This window comes from Bombus impatiens, unplaced genomic scaffold, assembly GCF_000188095.3.
Source record: "Bombus impatiens unplaced genomic scaffold, BIMP_2.2 scf_0114, whole genome shotgun sequence".
NCBI classification, from domain to species: Eukaryota; Metazoa; Arthropoda; class Insecta; order Hymenoptera; family Apidae; genus Bombus; species Bombus impatiens.
Genome location: NT_176533.1, coordinates 1,508,516 through 1,529,003, shown reverse-complemented (window position 1 = coordinate 1,529,003; position 20,488 = coordinate 1,508,516). Strand labels below are relative to the sequence as shown.

The 20,488-nt window shown below is 36.7% G+C and overlaps 3 protein-coding genes across 7 annotated transcripts in view; 2 read left to right on the top strand and 1 right to left on the bottom strand.

Annotated features, from left to right (window-relative positions):
- Window positions 1-5,760, top strand: part of LOC100745000 (ras-responsive element-binding protein 1) — a 109,962-nt gene extending 104,202 nt beyond the window's left edge. For all 3 annotated transcript variants that reach the window (XM_012380975.3, XM_033318811.1, XM_003486471.4), the window contains 2 exons: window positions 38-4,423; window positions 4,642-5,760. In XM_012380975.3, coding sequence (XP_012236398.1) covers window positions 38-4,423; window positions 4,642-5,208 — 4,953 coding nt within the window. In that variant the 3' untranslated portion in view covers window positions 5,209-5,760. The remainder of the gene's footprint in view (window positions 1-37; window positions 4,424-4,641) is intronic.
- Window positions 5,761-8,618: 2,858 nt separating this feature from the next.
- Window positions 8,619-13,646, bottom strand: LOC100744880 (NAD-dependent protein deacetylase Sirt6). The gene is made up of 7 exons (XM_003486470.4): window positions 12,935-13,646; window positions 12,665-12,792; window positions 11,502-11,620; window positions 11,296-11,419; window positions 11,031-11,204; window positions 10,543-10,666; window positions 8,619-10,366 (listed from the first exon to the last, which is right to left on the bottom strand). The coding sequence occupies exons 1-7, from the start codon at window positions 12,998-13,000 to the stop codon at window positions 9,878-9,880; spliced, it is 1,224 nt and encodes a 407-aa protein (XP_003486518.1). The 5' UTR covers window positions 13,001-13,646; the 3' UTR covers window positions 8,619-9,877.
- Window positions 12,792-20,488, top strand: part of LOC100744403 (beta-1,3-galactosyltransferase 5) — a 9,861-nt gene continuing 2,164 nt past the window's right edge. The window contains exons 1-2 of one of the 3 annotated variants that reach the window (XM_033318810.1): window positions 12,792-12,915; window positions 20,035-20,485. In XM_033318810.1, the coding sequence (XP_033174701.1) occupies window positions 20,073-20,485 (413 nt within the window). In that variant the 5' untranslated portion in view covers window positions 12,792-12,915; window positions 20,035-20,072. Of the gene's footprint in view, window positions 12,916-14,597; window positions 15,069-20,034; window positions 20,486-20,488 lie in introns of those variants that run through there. The other 2 variants (XM_012380922.3, XM_033318809.1) reach the window with 2 other exon arrangements.

Genomic DNA, 20,488 nt, shown 5'->3' with positions numbered 1-20,488 from the left:
CAAACTCGTTTAACAGTCTCCGTACTTGTTTCTGCAGGTTGAACTACCAGAAAGCGCACACCCATGTCCAGCTTGTTCGACCGTTTTGCCCACCTCCAGGGAGTTAACGAACCACCTACGCGGCCATAATTCGCCTCGCAGCACAGACTGTAGCGGCGAGGATGACTATTGCTGCGGCGTGTGCAATAAGGTGCTGAGCTCTGCAAGTTCCCTCGACAGACATGTGTTGGTGCACTCCGGGGAACGGCCGTTCAAATGCAAGTACTGTGAGATGGCGTTCACCACGAACGGCAATATGAACAGGCATTTGAGGACAGCGCACAGAGGCGCCTCGCCTAACAGCTGCACCGACTCCGAGGGTAGCAGCGACTCGGACAAATCATCCAGGCAGCGACATCTCGAGGAATACAACAACAACGAGATCACAAAAAGAAACTCGCCAAATATCGGGGACAAACGGGACGAGGAACAGACCTCGTCGTTAACTGGAAAGAGAAAGTATCCTAACTATGCGAGCGACAACGAAACACAGAAGAGGCACAAGATTCTTCTAAATAGCTCGAGAAGCGAGATGAAATCGAGATCGGACGACAATCAGAACGTTTACAATTGTCCAGTATGCGGGCGACAGGATTTTGCCACTAGCGCCATCTTAGAATCGCATCTGGAACGAAGTCATCCGGAATTCCCCACGAAATGCGACACGTGCAACTTGTCGTTCAAAAACCACAGAGTACTGAATCTGCATCGGTTCATGATACATTTCGCGGAACATTCGTTGGGAAATACCACGAGAAATTTGAGAAACTCGATAGTAGGTTTCAACGATTTAACGTTCGTTGATTTCTCGTCCGATAAGTTCCCAGCAATAGCTAGAGCTGTCTGCGAACAATCGCTTCACCGGCCAGCTTCTGGCGAGGTAGCCAAATTCCAATGCTCCAAATGTCTGCGAGCATTCCCTTGTAGATCCGCGTTGGACGCCCACGAAACTGACTGCGGCACGATGAATATGCAAAGCAGAACAACCGACGATAGCCAATCGAGAAGAGACGATTTCTTCGCTGGCTTGGATCTTCAAAACAAGGCTGCTTTGAGGGAAGCGAAGGAAGGCAAAGATCTTGCCGATATCCAGAGTATCATATCTGTCACCTCTGGACCTATCTTACAGAATTTTCGATCAGACACCAGCACACCCGAGAACAACATCAAATTTAATACCAGTGTAAACTCTTCTGGTAGTTCAAGTACGTACTGCACAGAGTATCACGAGGAGGAAGCTCAAGACGCGTTTTCTGCAGAGTTCAGAAAAATGAAATTGAAAGGGGAGTTCCCTTGCAGGCTCTGTTCCTCGATATTTCCTAATCTAAGAGCCCTAAAAGGTCACAACAGGGCGCACATGGGCGTGGGACCTGGCATGCCATATCCTTGTAATATGTGCCCTTATACCAGCACTGATAAAGCGACTCTGGTGAGGCATCTGAGGTCTCACAATGGCGACAGACCTTACGAATGCTCTCTCTGCAATTACGCTTTCACAACTAAAGCAAATTGTGAGCGCCATGTACGAAACCGACATGGAAAATTGACAAGAGAAGACATTAAGAGCGTTCTCATCTATCATCCAAATGAAGATTCTACGAACGAGAACGTGGAACGCGGAAACTCACCCAGAGTTTTGAAGGATGAAGTGAGGAAGAGCCTGGTATATCCGCAAGAACGCGAAGATCTTCACCACCAGGCGCAAATACATTATCCTCCGGTTTCTATGGAGGTAAGAGGTGAGATCAGAATAATAGAAGAGGCGAAGCTGCAAAATTCCTCGATGTCGATATACAGCACTAGCCACTTTGAAAAAAGTGATGCGTTTTCAAGACATGGTCAGCCTTTGGAGCTGACCCAAAGGAACTCCGAGGAGACAAAACCTGGTCAAGATGCCAAATCGGATTATTCGAAGTTGGACGACGATTTGGAGTCGAGATCGTCCGAGGGTAGCGTATCTCTAGTCACAGAAACCAAAACAGATTCGCACCAAAGAATACAAGCTAGTCCTATGAATTTAAAGAAAGGTCTCAACATATCGGAAAACATAGGCGAAGACGGTCCGTTGGACCTTTCCATGGACGTACTGGATCTCAGCAAGAAGTCGAAGGAGAAGGAGGACGATAACTTCGCCGCGGCTCACGAACATTTTGGAAAAAACCAAAAAGATTTGTACAGTGCTACCAGTCAATTATTGTTGACCGAGGCTTTGTTGAAGGCTGGCCAGGGTAGCTCTCAACCTACATCTCTGGAAGCTCTGTACGCTAACGCAATCTACAGAAACTTCGGTACATTCCCTGGTAGCGTAGGAGCTGGAATATTGCCACCGTACATGTTCAATCCCCATGTCTTTGGCCAGGATTTCTCTATGAAGGAAAGATTACAGAAGGAATTGGTCAGAGGTCTACAGTTGACAAGCGGAGGTACTTTGGTGGAGCCACCCATAGGTAGCGCGGGATTTACCACCTTTTCTCAAAACAGAGACATGAATTCCCAGTCTCATTCAACAACCGACCAAAGTGAATATGCCAAATTAATATCCTCTAAGATGGCCAACAAGAGTCTAACTACCCGCGATAAATCAGACAATCTGCCCTCGTCCAATTCTGTGAAGATGGTGATCAAAAATGGAGTCCTGATGCCTAAACAAAAGCAACGAAGGTACAGAACTGAGAGGCCTTTTACCTGTGAACATTGCTCAGCGAGATTTACCTTGAGGAGCAATATGGAAAGGCACATTAAACAACAACATCCTCAGCACTGGAGCCAGCGACCCAGAGGAGGTCACTCGACAAGGGGAAGACCACCTTCCAGCCATCCTACGCTGATTCAAAACCTTGGACAGGCAACTTCTCAAGGCAGTCAATCGTACAACAACATCCTGCCAAAAGTGGAACAGTCAACGAATCCGGAATTTACGAGGCATTCTATCTCCGACCATGTGAAGTACGCTATCCTGGCACAGCAATTAAAGGCAAACAAAATGGAAGACAATGACTCTGAAGAAGAACTGGTCATAGACGAAGGGCCACAGGAGAAAGAAAATCAAGAATCTCAGGATCAAAAGGAGAAGAGTCTGTTGAGAGGACAATTGGAAGCCACAGAATCTACGAAAGAAATTGTAGTGAAAGAAGAAGCCATGGAATGTTCAGACGATGGCCCAAACGAGACAAATGTTGAGCTGGAGAAGAACAAACAAACTGTTACTGAACAACAGAAAAAATCTGACACGGAGAAGGCTACTGTGACGGAAAATTCAGTTGAAAAGAATCCTGACAGAGTGATCAAAACGGAATCAGTTAATATGAACAGCGAGAAGATGGAGGATGGAGCACCTGATCTCGCTAGCGTGTCAGAATTGTTAGACAATGCCTCCCAACAATACCAGCAGTTTCAACCCCAGTATTTAAGCGATGAAGAAGGTCTGGTAGCATCGAACAGTGATTGCAATAATTCTGGCAGCGATGAGAAATCCGACTCTGTAAATTCATCACATTCGACGAACGCGTCGAAGAAAAAAAAGAAAAAGAAGAAAAAAAAGAAGAAATCTGCATATTCAATGGCCCCGAACAGAGTAATCTGTCCATACTGTGAACGACCATTTCCATGGACCTCGTCTCTCAGACGACATATTTTGACACACACTGGACAGAAACCTTATCAATGCGTTCACTGTTCGTTGCTATTCACAACGAAATCCAACTGTGACCGTCATTTGCTCCGAAAACATAAAGCAAATCCGAACAAGATGCGTAGAGTTAGAAACTCTTCTTCTCCAGATTCTCAAGCGGTCATCAGCAATAGTAACTCGTTCTCCATGAGGAACGTTCCTGAAAGACCCTACAAGTGCAATCAGTGTCCCAGTTCAACATTTTCAACGTTGGGTAACCTAAAGAAACATCGTTCCACTAAACACGCTCGGAAGATGAAGACCAGATCGGACACTCCATCCAGTGAACCTCAAACCAGTCCACAGGAGTGTCCAAAGCCGAATAACGAACAAACTGATTATGATAGTCAGTCTTCGAGCGTGTCTGAAGGGATAGAAACTTCTTCGATGCCAGGACTTACCAAATCGAATTCTAGCGCTTCACAATTGGCCAACGAAACAGCTAGGTCAAGGAGACCTTCACCGAGATCATCACCTGGGCCCAGTGATGTGCCTTTTAAGTGCCACTTGTGCGATTGTGGTTTCGCAGAACGACACGACTGCCTCGAACACATCAAAATGAACCACAAAAAATCCTACGAAATGTTAGTGGCGAAAGGGGCACTGGACATGGACATCGACGCGGTTGAAGACCAACAACAACCACCGCCGCAACATCATACCAGCGACGGAGAAGAAAAACGGGGACGTTTCCCAGACTATAGCAACAGGAAGGTAAGAACGTCTACCTTTTTAAGAAAGACTTATACAGAGCGTAAATAAGTTGTGAATATCATTCGTAGATAGAACTACTTTACCTAAGATCAAGTCTATCTATGGTTAACTTACGCTCTGTATCAAGTCTATTGCAAGTAGCGTTACTTCGTAACAGATGACTGATTAACCAAACATGCGAACTGCAACTAAAACAATTAATTTCTTATTACTTCCAGGTTGTATGTGCATTCTGTATGAGGCGGTTCTGGTCTGCAGAGGATCTACGGCGCCATATGAGAACACACACCGGAGAACGACCTTTCTCCTGCGATATATGCTGCAGGAGATTCACCTTGAAACATAGTATGCTGCGGCACAGAAAGAAGCACGAGTCCATTGATTCTACCATGTATGTCGGTACAAGCGGAGATGAAGAAAATTCACCTGCACAGCCACCTACGATCACACCACGAAGTCAACAGCAGCAACAAATTCTGGTGACAGCCAACAACGCAAATTCCCGTATTCAAGACAGAATCTCTTTACCAACTGTTACTCCAGTCGCGACCGGTGATGCAGCCCCGAGTGGATTAATAAGATTCAATCCATACGAGAAATTAACCACTCTGACAGGAAAATTGGCCAGTATTCCATCAAACGCAAATCCAGATGCAGAGAGCACGGATAATGATTTGATCTCGAACCTGCTGGGAATAAGAGACAAGAGTTTCATCGACAGAGTACTACAGGCATCCGCTGATGACGCCGCCAAGTTATTAGGAGTAAAGCGTAGCCATGAGTGAAGTAGAATCAGCTGTTGCTTTTTTTGGACATTTCACGATCGTGCCTTAGGTTCCTCCCCCATTTACGTGTATGAAAGTCAATCGATAAGTTGATCTTTGTATAATAGAGATAGTGTAAGTAGGTACTTATTTGAGAAACAAAAGTGTGCATGCGTGTTAATAAGTATGATAAATTGATAAATATTGTTAAAAATTGAGTTTTGATTTTCTTTTAGCCCTTTTTAATTGTTATTTGCTTGATAGTTAATTTAATTAACAAAAATTTGTTGAAAAAATGAAGAAATACAACAATATATCAATGTTTTTTATATAGCAATACTTATTGTAGTAATTCATTTTTGCGTGACTACAAAAGTATTGTAGTCATTTCTTACATATGTTACAATTCACTCGATACATCGATGGTTTCGTAAGATTTCCAGACAATTCGAGTGAATTGGACATCTTTTCAAATAAACGCACTCTCTATTATTGGTTATTTTTATCGAATATCAGACCGATTGTTTAAAATATCATCTTACAAAATATTTATCGTGTTCCAGAAGAAGAAATTTATTAAACACAAGACCTTTTATCTTAATTTCACACATTTTTATAATTTGACGTTAGTAAGTTTCTTCTTCCTTTAACAAACATGAACTGTTTGATGATATTTTTAAACTATAACTGAGGTCATCGATGTCAATAAAAATATACCTTTCCAATTACATGAAATTAAATCTATGATTATATTGTGGGTGAATTTCGACGATTTTTAACAACATAAGCGAATTAAGGGCCTATTTCAATAAAATTTCATCAAATTTGTTCGAGTCAAGAGAAATGACAAAAACAAAAAAGAGAATTGACAAAAACAACGCAAAGCCACTTTCGCTTATATTCGCGTCAATTAAGTACCTACTTTCCTCTTTTTTTTTTCTATCTTCTCTTTCTTCTAATCTCTCGCGCCCACACGAAACATGGGCTAAAATATTTCCGCGTATCTCTCTCTATTATGTACATATTATAACCACAAATACGTGTGAATCACACGTTTCTAATAAGCTTACACGTTTCTCTAAGAGCTAGCGTTGTATATTAAAAGGGCACGATTAAGCTTTGTCAATACAAAGTCGTGTCAAAACAAAAGATTTATGGCCAGGAATGGAACAAGAGAACGTCACGGAGCATATATTTAATCGGTGACTTTCTCTTCATTAATCGAGCGAGCCGTACTAAAACCCAAAGATACATTTTACACAACGAATTAAGTTAGCCATATAATACGTACTTCTATTTATTGTTTGTCACGTACCTAAAACCGAGATTCACTAAATGGAAAGTTTTCCTTGTCAGCAATGTACTTGTTTTTTGCTGAAGGAGGTGTCTCGAAACGCGAATCGAAAACCGAGACAACCGAAAGAGATTGAAAAGTCGCGTTCGATTTATTGATCGTAGAGTCCAGACCGCGAAGCCCAGTCGGTAAGATAGCATACGTTCTTCTCGGTAGACGTCATGCAAGTCGAAGAACGCGATTCAATAATATGCAAGTAGAGCAATATAGAAAAGAAAGTTTATCGTATATAATTATATAAATAAATAAATATATATATGTAATATCGATTTCTATTCCGTCGGATAAATGATTACTGTACATAGATAGTCTAACTAAAAATTTCGGTAGGTCTATGTTCCACGTCGTATCGTGCATAGTCCTCGTTCGTTCGAGTCCCCTAGGAACCGAGAGGACAATGTTTAAAAAAAATGCAATTATACCAAATAGTCGGCTTCGATTCTGATGTCGGTTATCGGCCTTCTCGGTGGACGCCAGAAATACAAGTCGAACCAATCGATAAAACATTTGTATCTTCTAATCGTATTACTTCTTTCCTTCCTCCTCTCCTATTTTCTTTCCGCGGTGTTCTGCTTCTGATATAATTTTCCATTCTTGCCTTTTGTCATTCATTATATGATCTCTTTTATGCGACACGAATACATTCGTGTATGTATATAAACATGCAGGTTTATACTTCTTTTTCGTCATCTTTCTCTTCCTTTCTTATCAATCTTCACTTTTATCTCTTTCTCTTTCCTTTCTTAAAGCTCACCGTATTTATCCTTCTTTAGCGAGAAAGGCTGCTTGCGAATCGATGTCTGCGCTCGTCGAAAGTCGACCGTTTGCAAACTTATTCGGGGTGTTTTCCGTTTCCTTTCAAGTTCCGTCAATAGCACTTAGATTCTTCTTCGACACATATGTTATATGTGTACTGCGTGGAACGTGTATAGTTTGAAAATTTTATTCCGTAAATTATCGATCTCGATGGAAAAATCTTAAGATCCATCGATAATTTCGTTCGCGCAGTACATGTATAAAAAAGAAGACTTCTCTGCTTTGACTATTGATACGTAGCAACTCGTGACGTCGAATTTCGAAGAATCCCCTATTCGACTAAATATAAATGGGATAACCACTATGCTAATGTTAAGGTTAAGGATGTCAACGGTTATGATTTAAACATAGATGTGTCCAATAGGAATTAACAAATTCCTAAGTATATATATACAGATATATAAACTATAAATGTGTAAATATAGAGATACTGAAAATGTTAATATCTATGCTCGAAGCATAAATTATCGATAAAAGAATCTGTGAAAGCTTGTATAATTATTACAATAATGTATATTTATTACAAAATATCGGAATATTTTTTTTATTAATATTACGAAAATCAAAACGTAACGTTAGCTTTTATGCTTTGTAGTCACGGAAAACAGCCCTAGTAATTTACTCTGAATCGGTGTTTCTTTGTTAATATAAGAAAAATCTTTTAATACATTCAAAGATATAATATAAAACAATTCTTCAAAAAGAATTATTATCTGTTAATTTTAATTTTATTTTATATAATGTTATTGACGAAACGATTTGCATCGTTAATGTTTTTGAACATGCGGTTTCACGTAATCTCATGTATGTATATGAATTCGATATTATTTGGAAAATGTTTGAAACAATAAAAAAGAAAAACGCTAGTGCAAAAAAGGACTAGTTGACATAAAAAAAACGGGAGACGCTGTTTCAGATCTCAAAAATATTTCCACGTCGATGTAGCGCAGCGCAACGTGACGGTGAAGTCTACGCAAAAAAAAATATAAAATATGTAAACGAAAAAGATCTATTTATTAAAGAGGCGAAATGTATTTAAATCTTTGGAGTGATGTTTTTTCTTAATTCGTTTAAAATGAATTATGCTATAAAGTAATTATTGTAGCGCACGTGTAAGTATATGATTATCTTGTATCCTTGTTTAAACTTTGCTTATGAATAAGAATATACCATATCAAGATGAAAAATTAAACATTCCCTTTTCCTTATTTTAATTCCCAAATTATCAGAAATAGAATAGGAAATAGTGATCATACAAAAATCCCTTTCCACAATTTTATTTCCCGTCGAATGCTATAATATTTCACTAATAGTAACGTCCAGTAAATAATATCAATTAAAGTAATAAATTATTAGGAGCAACCAAGCATATATATCACTATTTACATATAAATATTACACATTTCACTAATCTGCGTTCTACTATAAAACGCTATCGACAAAATAGCGTCGAATGCCGATATAAGAAAGACTCGCTTGCATTTCCATACTTTATTTATCTCTCTCTCTCTCTCTCTCTCTTTCTTTCAAATTTTTGCACTTCCGCTTCTAAACTCGCTCGGGAGACATATTGTCGAGGGAGTAACATTCGCGGTCCCATTATCCGTTTCATTCTTTACCTACAAAACGCTTTTAGTCGTTCTATCACGATTATACAAACGTATGTGCGTTTAACAAGAGACACTTAACTATTAGATTCGATCAAACAACACCGAGGCTCGTATGGAGCTTTCTATTAAAAGATTTCAATCTTAAACGTTCAAAGTAGCAACGAGTATTTACTATTATTCCGGTGCAATTTTAAAACATCTGCGGATCTTCCGATAATCGCTTCGTGTATGGAAGATTTTTTTGGTCATGTTTCTTTTCATTTTCTGTGGAAAACACGAACAGTATTATACCTATAATATATATAGATATACGAATTAAACGCACTTGAACGTAACACGTTATAGCTGCGCTCTTTACGATCATTTCAAGATCCGTTTGAAGAAAGATCATCTTATGATCGACGCTGTACTACAAAATCTCTGTTCAACACCTTACAAACGATTCTAAATAAATCATCTTACGTACTTAACATTTAATGTATCGTAATGGAGAAAAACATGGTGTGCATGCATATACGTGTATGTCAGTAGAGTATGATACACATTAGATCACTTGGAAAAACTCTTGATTTTCTCTGATTAAGAAGAGAACTACTAGTAATGAAAAAGCGGACAGAACATGGAAGCGATTACGAAAGTACTACTACACATATTTACACGTATTGCAGCGCTTTCTGACTTGACGATAAAAGCGGTTTACCGGTTAATAAACTTATACTTTTACTTTTTTCTTACTTTTTTTTTTGTTTTCTTTTGTCGTTTTCGTATAAACAAATCAATAGCACTTTTTTTTTAGGCATTCTTCACATACAGATAACATCCATTCTATATGCACTCGTAAATAAATTTAACAAAGACTGAAGATTAATAGGAGTATTAGGTCGCTGGATCACCACCTGCTTAAATCATGCTACAGTATGTCGTTCACTTCCAACCCAGGATCTGGCTGAGTCATGTTGTTCGCGGTGAAGTCGAACTGTTCTATGTCTTTTATCTCGTCCTCGATTTTCACCGCGTTATTGCTTATATCCTCTGGAACTACCGCGTTGTTGCAAACCTGATTCGCTGTGTTCATCGTATCCTCTGCTTTTATATCCTGTTTCATCATGAACGCTTGCTTCTTCGTTTTCGTCTCTCGTTTCGTATCAGTTCTTTCCCGCTCGTACATGAAGGTCTTCCGTTTCCTTCTCATCGGTTTGCACACCTTTTTGTACAACACGTTCATTTCTTTTATTCTGCTCGTTGGTATCGTCCAGTCCATTTCTTTGGACGTTGTGTCAGAATTACGCGTAGGATCCATTGTACTTTCGTACTCGGGTATCTCTAGTCCTAACTTTTTCATAACGCTGATCATTATTTCGTCAACATTGCCATTGATAATTAAGTCTGCCTTTTTGTCCTAAAATAATATCCTTTGCTTTTTTAATTATGTTAATTTTTTACTCAAACGAGTATACTGACCACAGTATGCTATAGTAATTTACACAAATATATCATTAAATTAGTAACAGGTTAATTATTCAAAGTTTAGAGTAAAGACTTTGTTAGTAGTTTAAAGATAAAAAGTTGTCTTACATGTTTTGTGGATTGTAGATTACATATAACAAGACGTCCTCCGTATTTTTTGGTGTACAGAGGTAAATTACCGCTCGGGATAATTTGAAGTGTCGTCCCAAGACATATACTTAAATCCGCGACACTGTAAACGTATATACTTTTATTGAATACATTTTTCCACAATAGCATTATCAAACCAAATAATTGTCGTAAATAATTCTTAACTAAAACCTGAGATATCAATATAGGATTTTTCAGATCAACGAATCATTTTTCCAAATCTTTTTAATACATCAACTGTTAGGCAATCTTCCTTTTATCTGTTCGCAAAAAATACCAAATTTTTCACATTAAATTATATTACAAAGTACGTTCACTTTATTACAATATTCTTATTGCCTGTTTAAAAACTTTTGCACAGTGCCTCGAGACTTATCTGTGTGATATGTCGCAATATAAAAAAAAATTAATATCTTTTATTTCATTAGAGGACTTTGCCGATTTACCTAGAGTGTAAGTCAGATAAAGATAGATCACTGTCTGGCAAGTTGTGTTCCCAATCGAGGATGGTGTCGTGCATGCGTCCACGGCACGGACGACCACCAATTTGCTCAGATCTACATACAGTGTCCAGGGACTTTTTTCCTACGCTTTTAGTTGCAAAATTCCGAATAAATTGCCTAGATGAACATTAACAAATGAAAGAAATAAAATATAGTATTTTGTAAATTTGTAATTGTACAATGTAATTTTTGGGAAAAGAATACCAACCTTCCACATTTATCACATTGTTCGGTAAACATATTTCCATGCAATTCTGCAAGGTACTGTCTCTGTACTCCTGATCGAAGATGCAAGCCATCAATATTTTGACTTATAATAAATTTAACTTTTTCTGGAGGAAAAATAATATTGATCAGAAGTTTTCTATGAAATGAAAGTATATAATTGCTCTGTATTATCATAATTGTACTCACTAGCATCTACTAATTTTTTCAATGCCATATGTGTTTTTGTAGGAATTGCTTCGTCAAAAGAAATGTTCATTGTAGGTTTCAAACCTTTCTGCTCTAATGTCCATACTCCATTTGTACCTCTAAGAAACCATATACATAGTATATGGAAATTATTAGAAATATTCAATATATATATCTATATGAGTCTCTCAAAAGCCAAACTGATCAACTTTATTTTTTGTCAATTTTTCAATTTCATTATCTAAGTAGATTATTAATCATTTTTCAAAAAGTAGATGACCTATTTTCACAAGTTAATTTATCAGAGAGATAACATGATAATAACAATAAATTCTAAAATATATATTAAAAGATAATGTTGTATCATCATCTCTTCCTACTTTCCAATTTATGGAGTTAATTAGTAGGGCTTGTGTGCGACTCATATATGAAATATAACATAAAAAGAAACAAAACATAATAGATATATAAAAAATAAAAAATATAATTGAACGTTAATTTCAATTAAATTATTATTTATCATAAAATTCATAATTTTTTACTTATGATAGAAAAGATAATGTATTTAAATTATAAAAAATGGCATATGTTATGTGTGTGTGTGTATATATATAACATATGTGTATGTGTGTATGTAACATGTTACATATGTGTGTTACATATAACACACACGCGCGCGCGCACACACACACACAACATAAAGTAATATAATTACATTATGTACTATATATAGGATAAAAGAATAATTATTTATTTAAAAAATTAATTCATAACTTTTTCGTAAAATAAAAAAAAAGATAATTATTAGAATTATCAGCTATCATTCTATCTCTGCATTTATTTCGGAAAACTTGAGTTAATTCGATGGTTTCTGCTCGATTTCATAAGTTAATCAGCGTTTTGGGATAGATCACGGTGAGGCATTGTCGCACGCAACAATGGTGGACGCGTCGATTCGAAAGGAAATATTTCGGGCTGTTTCTTCGCCGCTTCCGTTATTCCCGCTCGATTAATTTAAAAGAATTGGCCCAGTGGCGCTTTCGAACGCATAAGCAGAGAATCGGAATTACGGGAGAGCCGATCGGGAGCTGCTCGGGGAGAGGGGATGAAAGTAGTTAGAAGTAGGGTGGGGATTCGAGCGAAAAATTACAAATGATAATCACCGAAAATCCGGAATGCCCGCAGCAGTGCTGATGCCGGCGCCGGTGTGAACGACTACGTGCCGTGCCGCCTGTATCCAATCGGCTAGAAGGCCGCACTTCAGTCGCAACGCCTCAACGCTGTCGTATCTCTATAAAAAAAAGGAAGGAAAGAGAAGGAAATAAAAAAAAGGCGATAGTTAAGTTTTCACACATCGGGTGGGCGAACGATTGGAAATCGTCGCGGATGGCCGACTCCCGCCAAACGGGCGATGGTGAATAAACGGTTTTTACCTCTTCCAGGCCCAGCACTCCTTTGTTTTCGTACTGCGAGAGACCGTCCGCGTAGCTGCATGACATTTTTGCTCGCGCGTTATCGCTCAACAAATTATTCGACTCCGAAAACCCTCGACTACGACGCTAACAATGGCTCGATCGTGTTTTTTATTAGACGAAAACTGGCATTTCGTGCACGATATCAACGGTTTCCCATGTGTCGGACGACACGTAAACAATTTGTAAGTTAATGACCGCGTGCTGTTATGTTTATACGCTACGAATGACGATAAGTGATAGGAAACTCGAGATCCACCGAGAACGCATTCTGTTTTATAGACTGCACTGCATGCAATGAAATGGCACTTGAACAGAAAGAAGATAATAAACGTGCAACGCATGCGCAGGATGCGCCCCAGGGAGAGGTGGCTATAGCGCTGCAGACGCTTGAGTTTCTCGCGTCCATTCAATTCATGCCGCCGACAATCAGCGCCATCTACAGCCACTCTTTGCGATTAAAATTCGTTCGCGGTAATATTTGAAACAATTAGTTGTTTAGTTGAAGAACTGTAAAGTGCGATATAAAGCGCGCGTTTTCGTTCTTCTTACCGCTTTCCTCTTCCTATCGATTCGCTCTGTAAAGTTTCCAGCGCTACTTTGTATCTGTGCTTTCGCTCAGCGTTTGACGTTTAAAGTATTTTGACATGAATTTTATAATAAATATTGATACGATCCCCTATGATTTCACAAATTTTTCTATATAAATAAATTCTTATATTCTACTTAGTCTTAGATATCTTAGTCTTAAGTATCGTTGTATAAAGTGAAATAAGTTAATATGTTTAAATAAAATAATAAGAGAAAGCGCCATTTTGAATATTTAGAAGTTGAACATTGAAAGTCTGGTACTCTTAGTCATTACAATTTGCACAAAATTAATAAGAGGACTTTGATATGTAAAAGTTAAATGAAATATTATATCATAATTCATTCTTTTAACAATACTACTTAAAAAGATTCTAAGTCTAAAACAAATGACACGGTATACTCTTTCATGTTATCCAATTTATTCATAAATCTGTAAAGATACAAAAATAATTGATCGATTAAAAAATTTTATGAAATCTCATGCATTATTTGTTTTATCTTAACTAAATACACGTAAAATAATATACGTGTATTTAAATACAGCAGGTCACAAAAATATTCGGATACTTACCACAGACAATTTTTATAAATACATTATATGCATTGTACGAAACTTTTTGAAATTTCATTAGCACTATAGTGAGACATAACTATCGTGAATATAATAGTAAAATTTGAAATTCAAAAGTATACATAGAGGCTATAACACATTTACTGCAAGCATGCGTTTAGTAAAACATTAGTATACAGCGTGAATAATAATCTTAATTATACAATTATGCACGGATTAGGATAAGGACACATATAATGTACAAGTACACGTGTCTTTTTAATACTATGTAGTCGAATATTGACAGATCAAGTGTATTAATACTAGTTCAAAATCATGATCTCTAATAAAAGTTATGTCAAGGAAATGAGAGAATCGATAAGGTTTGTCACTTGAATCTCCCGCATTTGACGCGATGCGCAAGGCCGACTGAAGAGGGTGCGCCCAATAGACGGCGCAGAGTCGTAGGGTGGGAACACCGTGTTCACCATCGACTCATGGCTCAAATGGACTTCGCTCTTTGGCCACGGCATCTCACTGTGGGTTTCATATCCTAGCTAATTTTTCTACACATGGTTCGATCTGTCTCGGTCGTATAGAGAGGCATACGATTAAACAAATAAAGAGGAAGGGAAAAATGAAGGGTGTCAGGAAAAAAAGGAACAGAGCTGTTGAACAATCCGAGATATCCACATTCTGTTGACGTTCACGTAGCTTTTCCTTTCGAGAACGCGCGTTTACGTTTTCTTGGCCCAATAGTGATATGCCAGCCGTTAAATACGACGTTGTCGTTAACGTTCATCTAGCATAACCTCAAACTCCCTGTGATTACATTATACTACGCTTCAGCGACGTCGAGGCATTAATGTCAACTGTGCCGAATGTGTAAGACAAGATTTCTAACTGGGCGACAGATGCTGCGAAGTCTTCATTGCTCTTTATCGCACGTAAGTTGTAAGTATAATTTTTCTGCTTTTTTTCCGTTGGGTCGGGTCGGGTTACACATTTGCTATTTTTCGGTACTGTGGCATGATGCTTTTGTTTTCGTTTCTCGATAGAAGCGTTTAGGCGATAGTAGTGTTTGAGGATGATGCGTATGTTGCATGATTAGCAAAAGCTTCTTTTTGTTTCATGTACATTCTTATGAGAAGATGAATTATCACTCTAAAAGAAAACAATATATGTATATTAGAAATTGATTAAATGATATTATAGTAACATAATAAATTATATATTACAGTATATCCTTGTTTTATATATAGGGTGTCCCTATTTTTTCCCGTAAAATGACACCAGCATATTCTAAGAGTAAAAATAAGAGAAAAATGTTATATACACATAGGCTTAAAAATGCTTTCTTAAAAAATTATGACAAAAACAATTACGGTTTTCATTATCGATACACTATAAGAATAAAAGAATAGATAGATAAGAATAGATGTCATTAAAATGGAACTACATAAATCACCAATTTGTTCATATACTCCATTGAACGAAAACTAGTCTGTTATTTTGAATCTTTGTTATAATTTTTTAATAAAGCATATTTGAATCTATGTTTACATAACATTTTTCTCTTATTTTTAATCGTAGAATATGATACTAGCATTTTGCGAAAAGAGGTAGAAACATCCTGCATATTCTCATGACAAGAAAGTTAGCTTCCTGAAAAAGATAATATATTAAACGATTTACTTAGAAATTTATATTTAGAATATAATGCGTATATTAATATTGTATAAATTTGACAATTATGATAGAAATATTTAATAATTATATCATATATATTATATTAAAAACGATATATATTAAAAAGATATTTGTCTAGAAATAAAAATTTCGAACATTAAGATTATTTATAAAAATATTTAAACTTGCGAAATTGATAAGGGAAATTATGTATGTACATTGTTTCATAAATTATCTATCTAATTGTCGAGACCTGAGGTGTGTAACAAGTAACAAGTTTCTCTGTGACTTATTAATGAAGCATGTAAAGCAACCAGCTTTGTAATGTTTCCTTTGTTTCGAGGAAACAGAGATGAGGATCTTTAGAAAACAAAACGTGTTTATACTATAATATTATTTTGCAATACAATAAGTTTCAAACGTTTTCGGAATATCAAAAGTGAAGGTTCTGGAATGTTGATTTTTTCACAGCACTTTCTAAACGCTGCGTAATTTAGCACGGTTTACAGTAATATGGTGTTTAAATTTGTTCACAAAAATATTTGTAGTAATTTTTCTTTCAATCTCTAAAAGTTACAGATAATTAACAACTTATAAAAAGTTAATTAAAACGTTGGTAATATGAATTTTATTTACTCAACATAAAAATTTAATTGTATATAAAATAAAAAATTTATGTAATTAAAATAGTAAAGTCAATATAATAATTCTCTGCATTTGTTATGATATCATAAGTGCGGAATTATTTATTTTGAAGTTGGTAATCATGTAATGAAAGCTAATCTCGGGTGAAAGGTTATCACCCGTTATAAGTTACCCTTAACAGTAATCATTTGCATTAAAATTCCTCGAAACAATGAAATATGTAGTACATACATCACACACATACGCGCGCGCGCACACACATACAAAGTAATATATACGTGTGTATACATTACTGTGCGTGTGTACATTACTTTAAAAAATAAATAAATATATATATTACTCTTTCACATGCACAAAATTATGTTTTTCACACTTGACTTATTATCATGTGTATTGATCTCGTTAAATACGAACATTAGTAGCCAAAGAATGGAATTTATATGTAACAAGTTTTTTGGTACTTACACGAATATTTATGTATCGATTAAATAAGTCGTGACGCAATTGCTATGTTCTTTCCTATGCAGCGGAGTGTCCCATATACTTTCCAAGATCTAATGATCTAGGATGTCTATGAAGTAACGAAAGGCTATCAGCCTTATTTTTATATTTCCATATAAAAGAGATAAAAAAATGATTTTGAGTCGCACTGAATGCATCGAAAATACACTGATTTTATATGAAAAAATAATGTAGAACCTGAACAAGATGTTTTAGGCTTTGAGGATCGTTGAACACTGCCACGTCGACCGAATGGCCGATATATTCATGCGATAAGCGCTGTAATTTTTTGATAAATAGCCGGTGTCACCAGCTATTATTCCTACATTACAGAAAACAATTCATTAAAGAACGTTATGTTTAGAAATCGAACGAGAATGTCGACAGAAGAGTTTTGAAAATTTTGAACTGGAAAAAATGGCTTCCGAAGGGAAGAATACTTCTTATCTATAAGAAAAATATCGTTATTATCTTTTCATCAAATTTTATATAGTTCAATGATTAAATAATATGTAATAATCTTTGCATTATATATTACTTTGAAGTAATTATTGAATGATAAAGGGATATAAATAAACCAAATGGGAACGTTACTGGGTTGAAGTTCCGAAAGGCCCCGGTAACCTATCGACTCGAAATTTGATGGCGGTGGTGGACCCCAAATATAAAATATTAAACATTTTTTAGACATTTAGAAATGTATACATTGAATTCTGTCTATACAGACGATATTAATACAGCCGTCGTTGCTGTAGTAGTCATCGCCGTGAACTCTTAAGCAGGCGATGATACAGCAGCAATATCCGCCTCAGTATCTATAGGGTGTTTCACGTAAAATAGATCATTGTAACTTCAGCCGCACAAAGGATGTTTTATATTTTATTTAATTATTCCTTAAAGTGTTTAAGCTATCAAATGCTGGATTAACATTAGTATTAACCTAAGCCAGCTTGAAAACTAAAGCGGAATGGCGAAATATTTTGCGTATAATTCGAAAACTAAGGCCAACCATTGGTTACCTGTACAGGAAAAAGTTGTTCAAAATATAAAATTTCTCAACATATTTTAAGATCACCGAAATTGGCAAAGTAGCCTTTCGACAAGAAAAATATATAGCTTAGTCCGAACCGATATTACTCGTACTTTTCTATCTCCATCCGGACAGTATCCGGTACGGTATCCAAAATTACACTAAGTACGGTGTAACCCAATGCTTTTGGCCAGCGAAATTAAGATGTAAATATAACGTAGCTTAAAAAGAAATGGCCGAGTTGTAAGTGGAACACCCCATAGATACCAAAGCCGATATCACTATTGCATCATTGGCTGCTCGACAGTCGACGGCGATGGTGACGTTATTTCAGTAATGACGCTTGCATTAGTAACATCAGTATAGACAGGATTTAATGTACAGTACTGCAAGTCCTGTATCAATATCTTGGAAATATATCAATAAATAAATACCAGAAACTAAAATTTTATATTTGCGGCTCACACTCTCCTGCTCCCCTTTCATCAAGCCCCCTCAAGTTTCATGTCTATCGGCCACCAGGGCATTTCGAAACTGAAATTAATCTATACGTTTTTAAACAAATGCTATAACCTCGGAGAAGCTATATTTGAAACATAGACTTTTAAACTGTTCACGGTCATGGGAGGATGGAAATTATTCAAAGGGATAATACCTAACTCGCCTATACCTTCCTGTGCATTATTAACAGAACAAATACAAGATGTGCCAAAAGTTTTTAAATGAAATTATGGTTATATAGTCACGTATGAGATATCTCTGTCCTTAAACTGTATAAAAATTAAATTGTCTACAGATACAAAGAGCAAAACATAACACATTACACAAATTATACATATCAAATAATTGTCACATTTTTATCTATATTAATCTCAAGTATCAGTTATCACTGATATGGTATCATACAGGATCACCAACTTATGTACAAAAATATGCAAACTATATTTTATATATAGCTAGTTATAACATTTCCTGTGAAAAATCCTGTGAAAAATCCTGTGAAAAATCCTGTGAAAAATCAAAGATAGTTTATCGACGTGAGCACCGTGTCAGTCGTCCGTAGGAGATTGTAGAATATACACGTACATTTAAATCGTTCACTTATAATTCATCTGGTATGCACTTTCATTTAGTTTTATTATAGTTTCGCCTCCTTCAAATGTTCAACTGACCGCAATCTCTTTTGCCATTTATCAGTGAATGTTATTAGCGATCTAAGTTCGGCGTTAGTTCAAGGTACACCTAAAATATCGATAATTGGCTGTCTTTCATCCAGCTGGAAGCATACCAACTCAAAAGTCTACGCGTTTCAACGTTGATTCTTGTTGAATTGATATTTAGATATTGATCTTTAATTTGTCAACCTCTGGAAAATTAAACAATCTTATTATTTTGTATTATCGGTACTTGTATTGTAGTATTCAAGAAATGATCGACTATTAAAAGTATATGAACAAGGTGAGATACAATATTGAAGATTATAGCAGTGAGTTGTGACGCATATGTTCTTCACAAACGAAATCACTGTTGTATATACTCCTCAACTTATATATCTACAGCTTGAACCGTCCACTTCAGGAGTTCACGAATTTTCCCGTTATTATCTATGAAAGAAATATTATAGAGCATATAATCATATTTATATATAATATAAAACTATATGTAGCAACTATGTAAATATTATGTACGAGATGTTTCAGAAATATATAGTTAGTGTTCATAATTCTACACGTGGCAACTACAGCGGCTTCGAGAAGTACTTACATTTACTATAACATTTACATATCAATTGATTAATTCTATGTATGATTAGAAAAAATGTTGTACTATGAAAATAAAATGTATAGAACCTGATAAAAAAAACGCTTCATTGAAAATTTCCAGAACAAGTGCTCACATCTTGAGAAGGAAGAGTTCCCTGACCTTTATAGACTTTTCTTTCAGTTTCTTGAAATGTGTAGAAAATACGATACCAAAGTTTGTTCACCTATTTACGAAACACTCTTATCAAAATGACGAATAAAAAAATCTAACACAAGTGTTTATCTTCTTCAGCCGGACTTAGACGTGTATGATGTAAGGGACTCGTTAGTATGCTGGATAAGCGGCGACTCCATGCCTCCGGTACGTCGCCTTACACTCTGATTTTCGTGGTCGCCTTGGCACTGACTGGATGCTTCTCCTTCTGGCTTCACATCGACAGCTCCGGTTCACCGACGCCGTACAGCAGCGGCGCGTCGGCACCGGGATATCTGCTAATCCTTCCTGGAAACGTGACGCTCTCCCCGCAGCCGTATTTACTGCACGAACTTTCGTTCGGTGACAAATCCACCTTGATCGACATAAAGGACTTCCGGTTCACGATCAACAATGACCCGTGCAACCGGACGCACCCGTTGCTGCTGATGCTGGTTCATTCGGCTCCCGAAAACTTTGTTAAGAGAAACGTGGTCAGGGAGACATGGGGCCAGCAATCTCCGGAGGTGGCGCTCCTCTTCTTCGTCGGCTC

What these genes read in the sequence shown, in the direction of transcription:
- LOC100744880 (XM_003486470.4), bottom strand. Translation starts at nt 13,000, where the DNA reads ATGTCATGCAGCTACGCGGACGGTCTCTCGCAGTACGAAAACAAAGGA. An exon ending in GCGGGCATTCCGGATTTTCG is followed by an intron (nt 11,621 to 12,664) that starts GTGATTATCATT and finishes ATGGTTTCTTAG; the next exon opens with AGGTACAAATGGAGTATGGA. An exon ending in CAATGTGATAAATGTGGAAG is followed by an intron (nt 11,205 to 11,295) that starts GTTGGTATTCTT and finishes ATGTTCATCTAG; the next exon opens with GCAATTTATTCGGAATTTTG.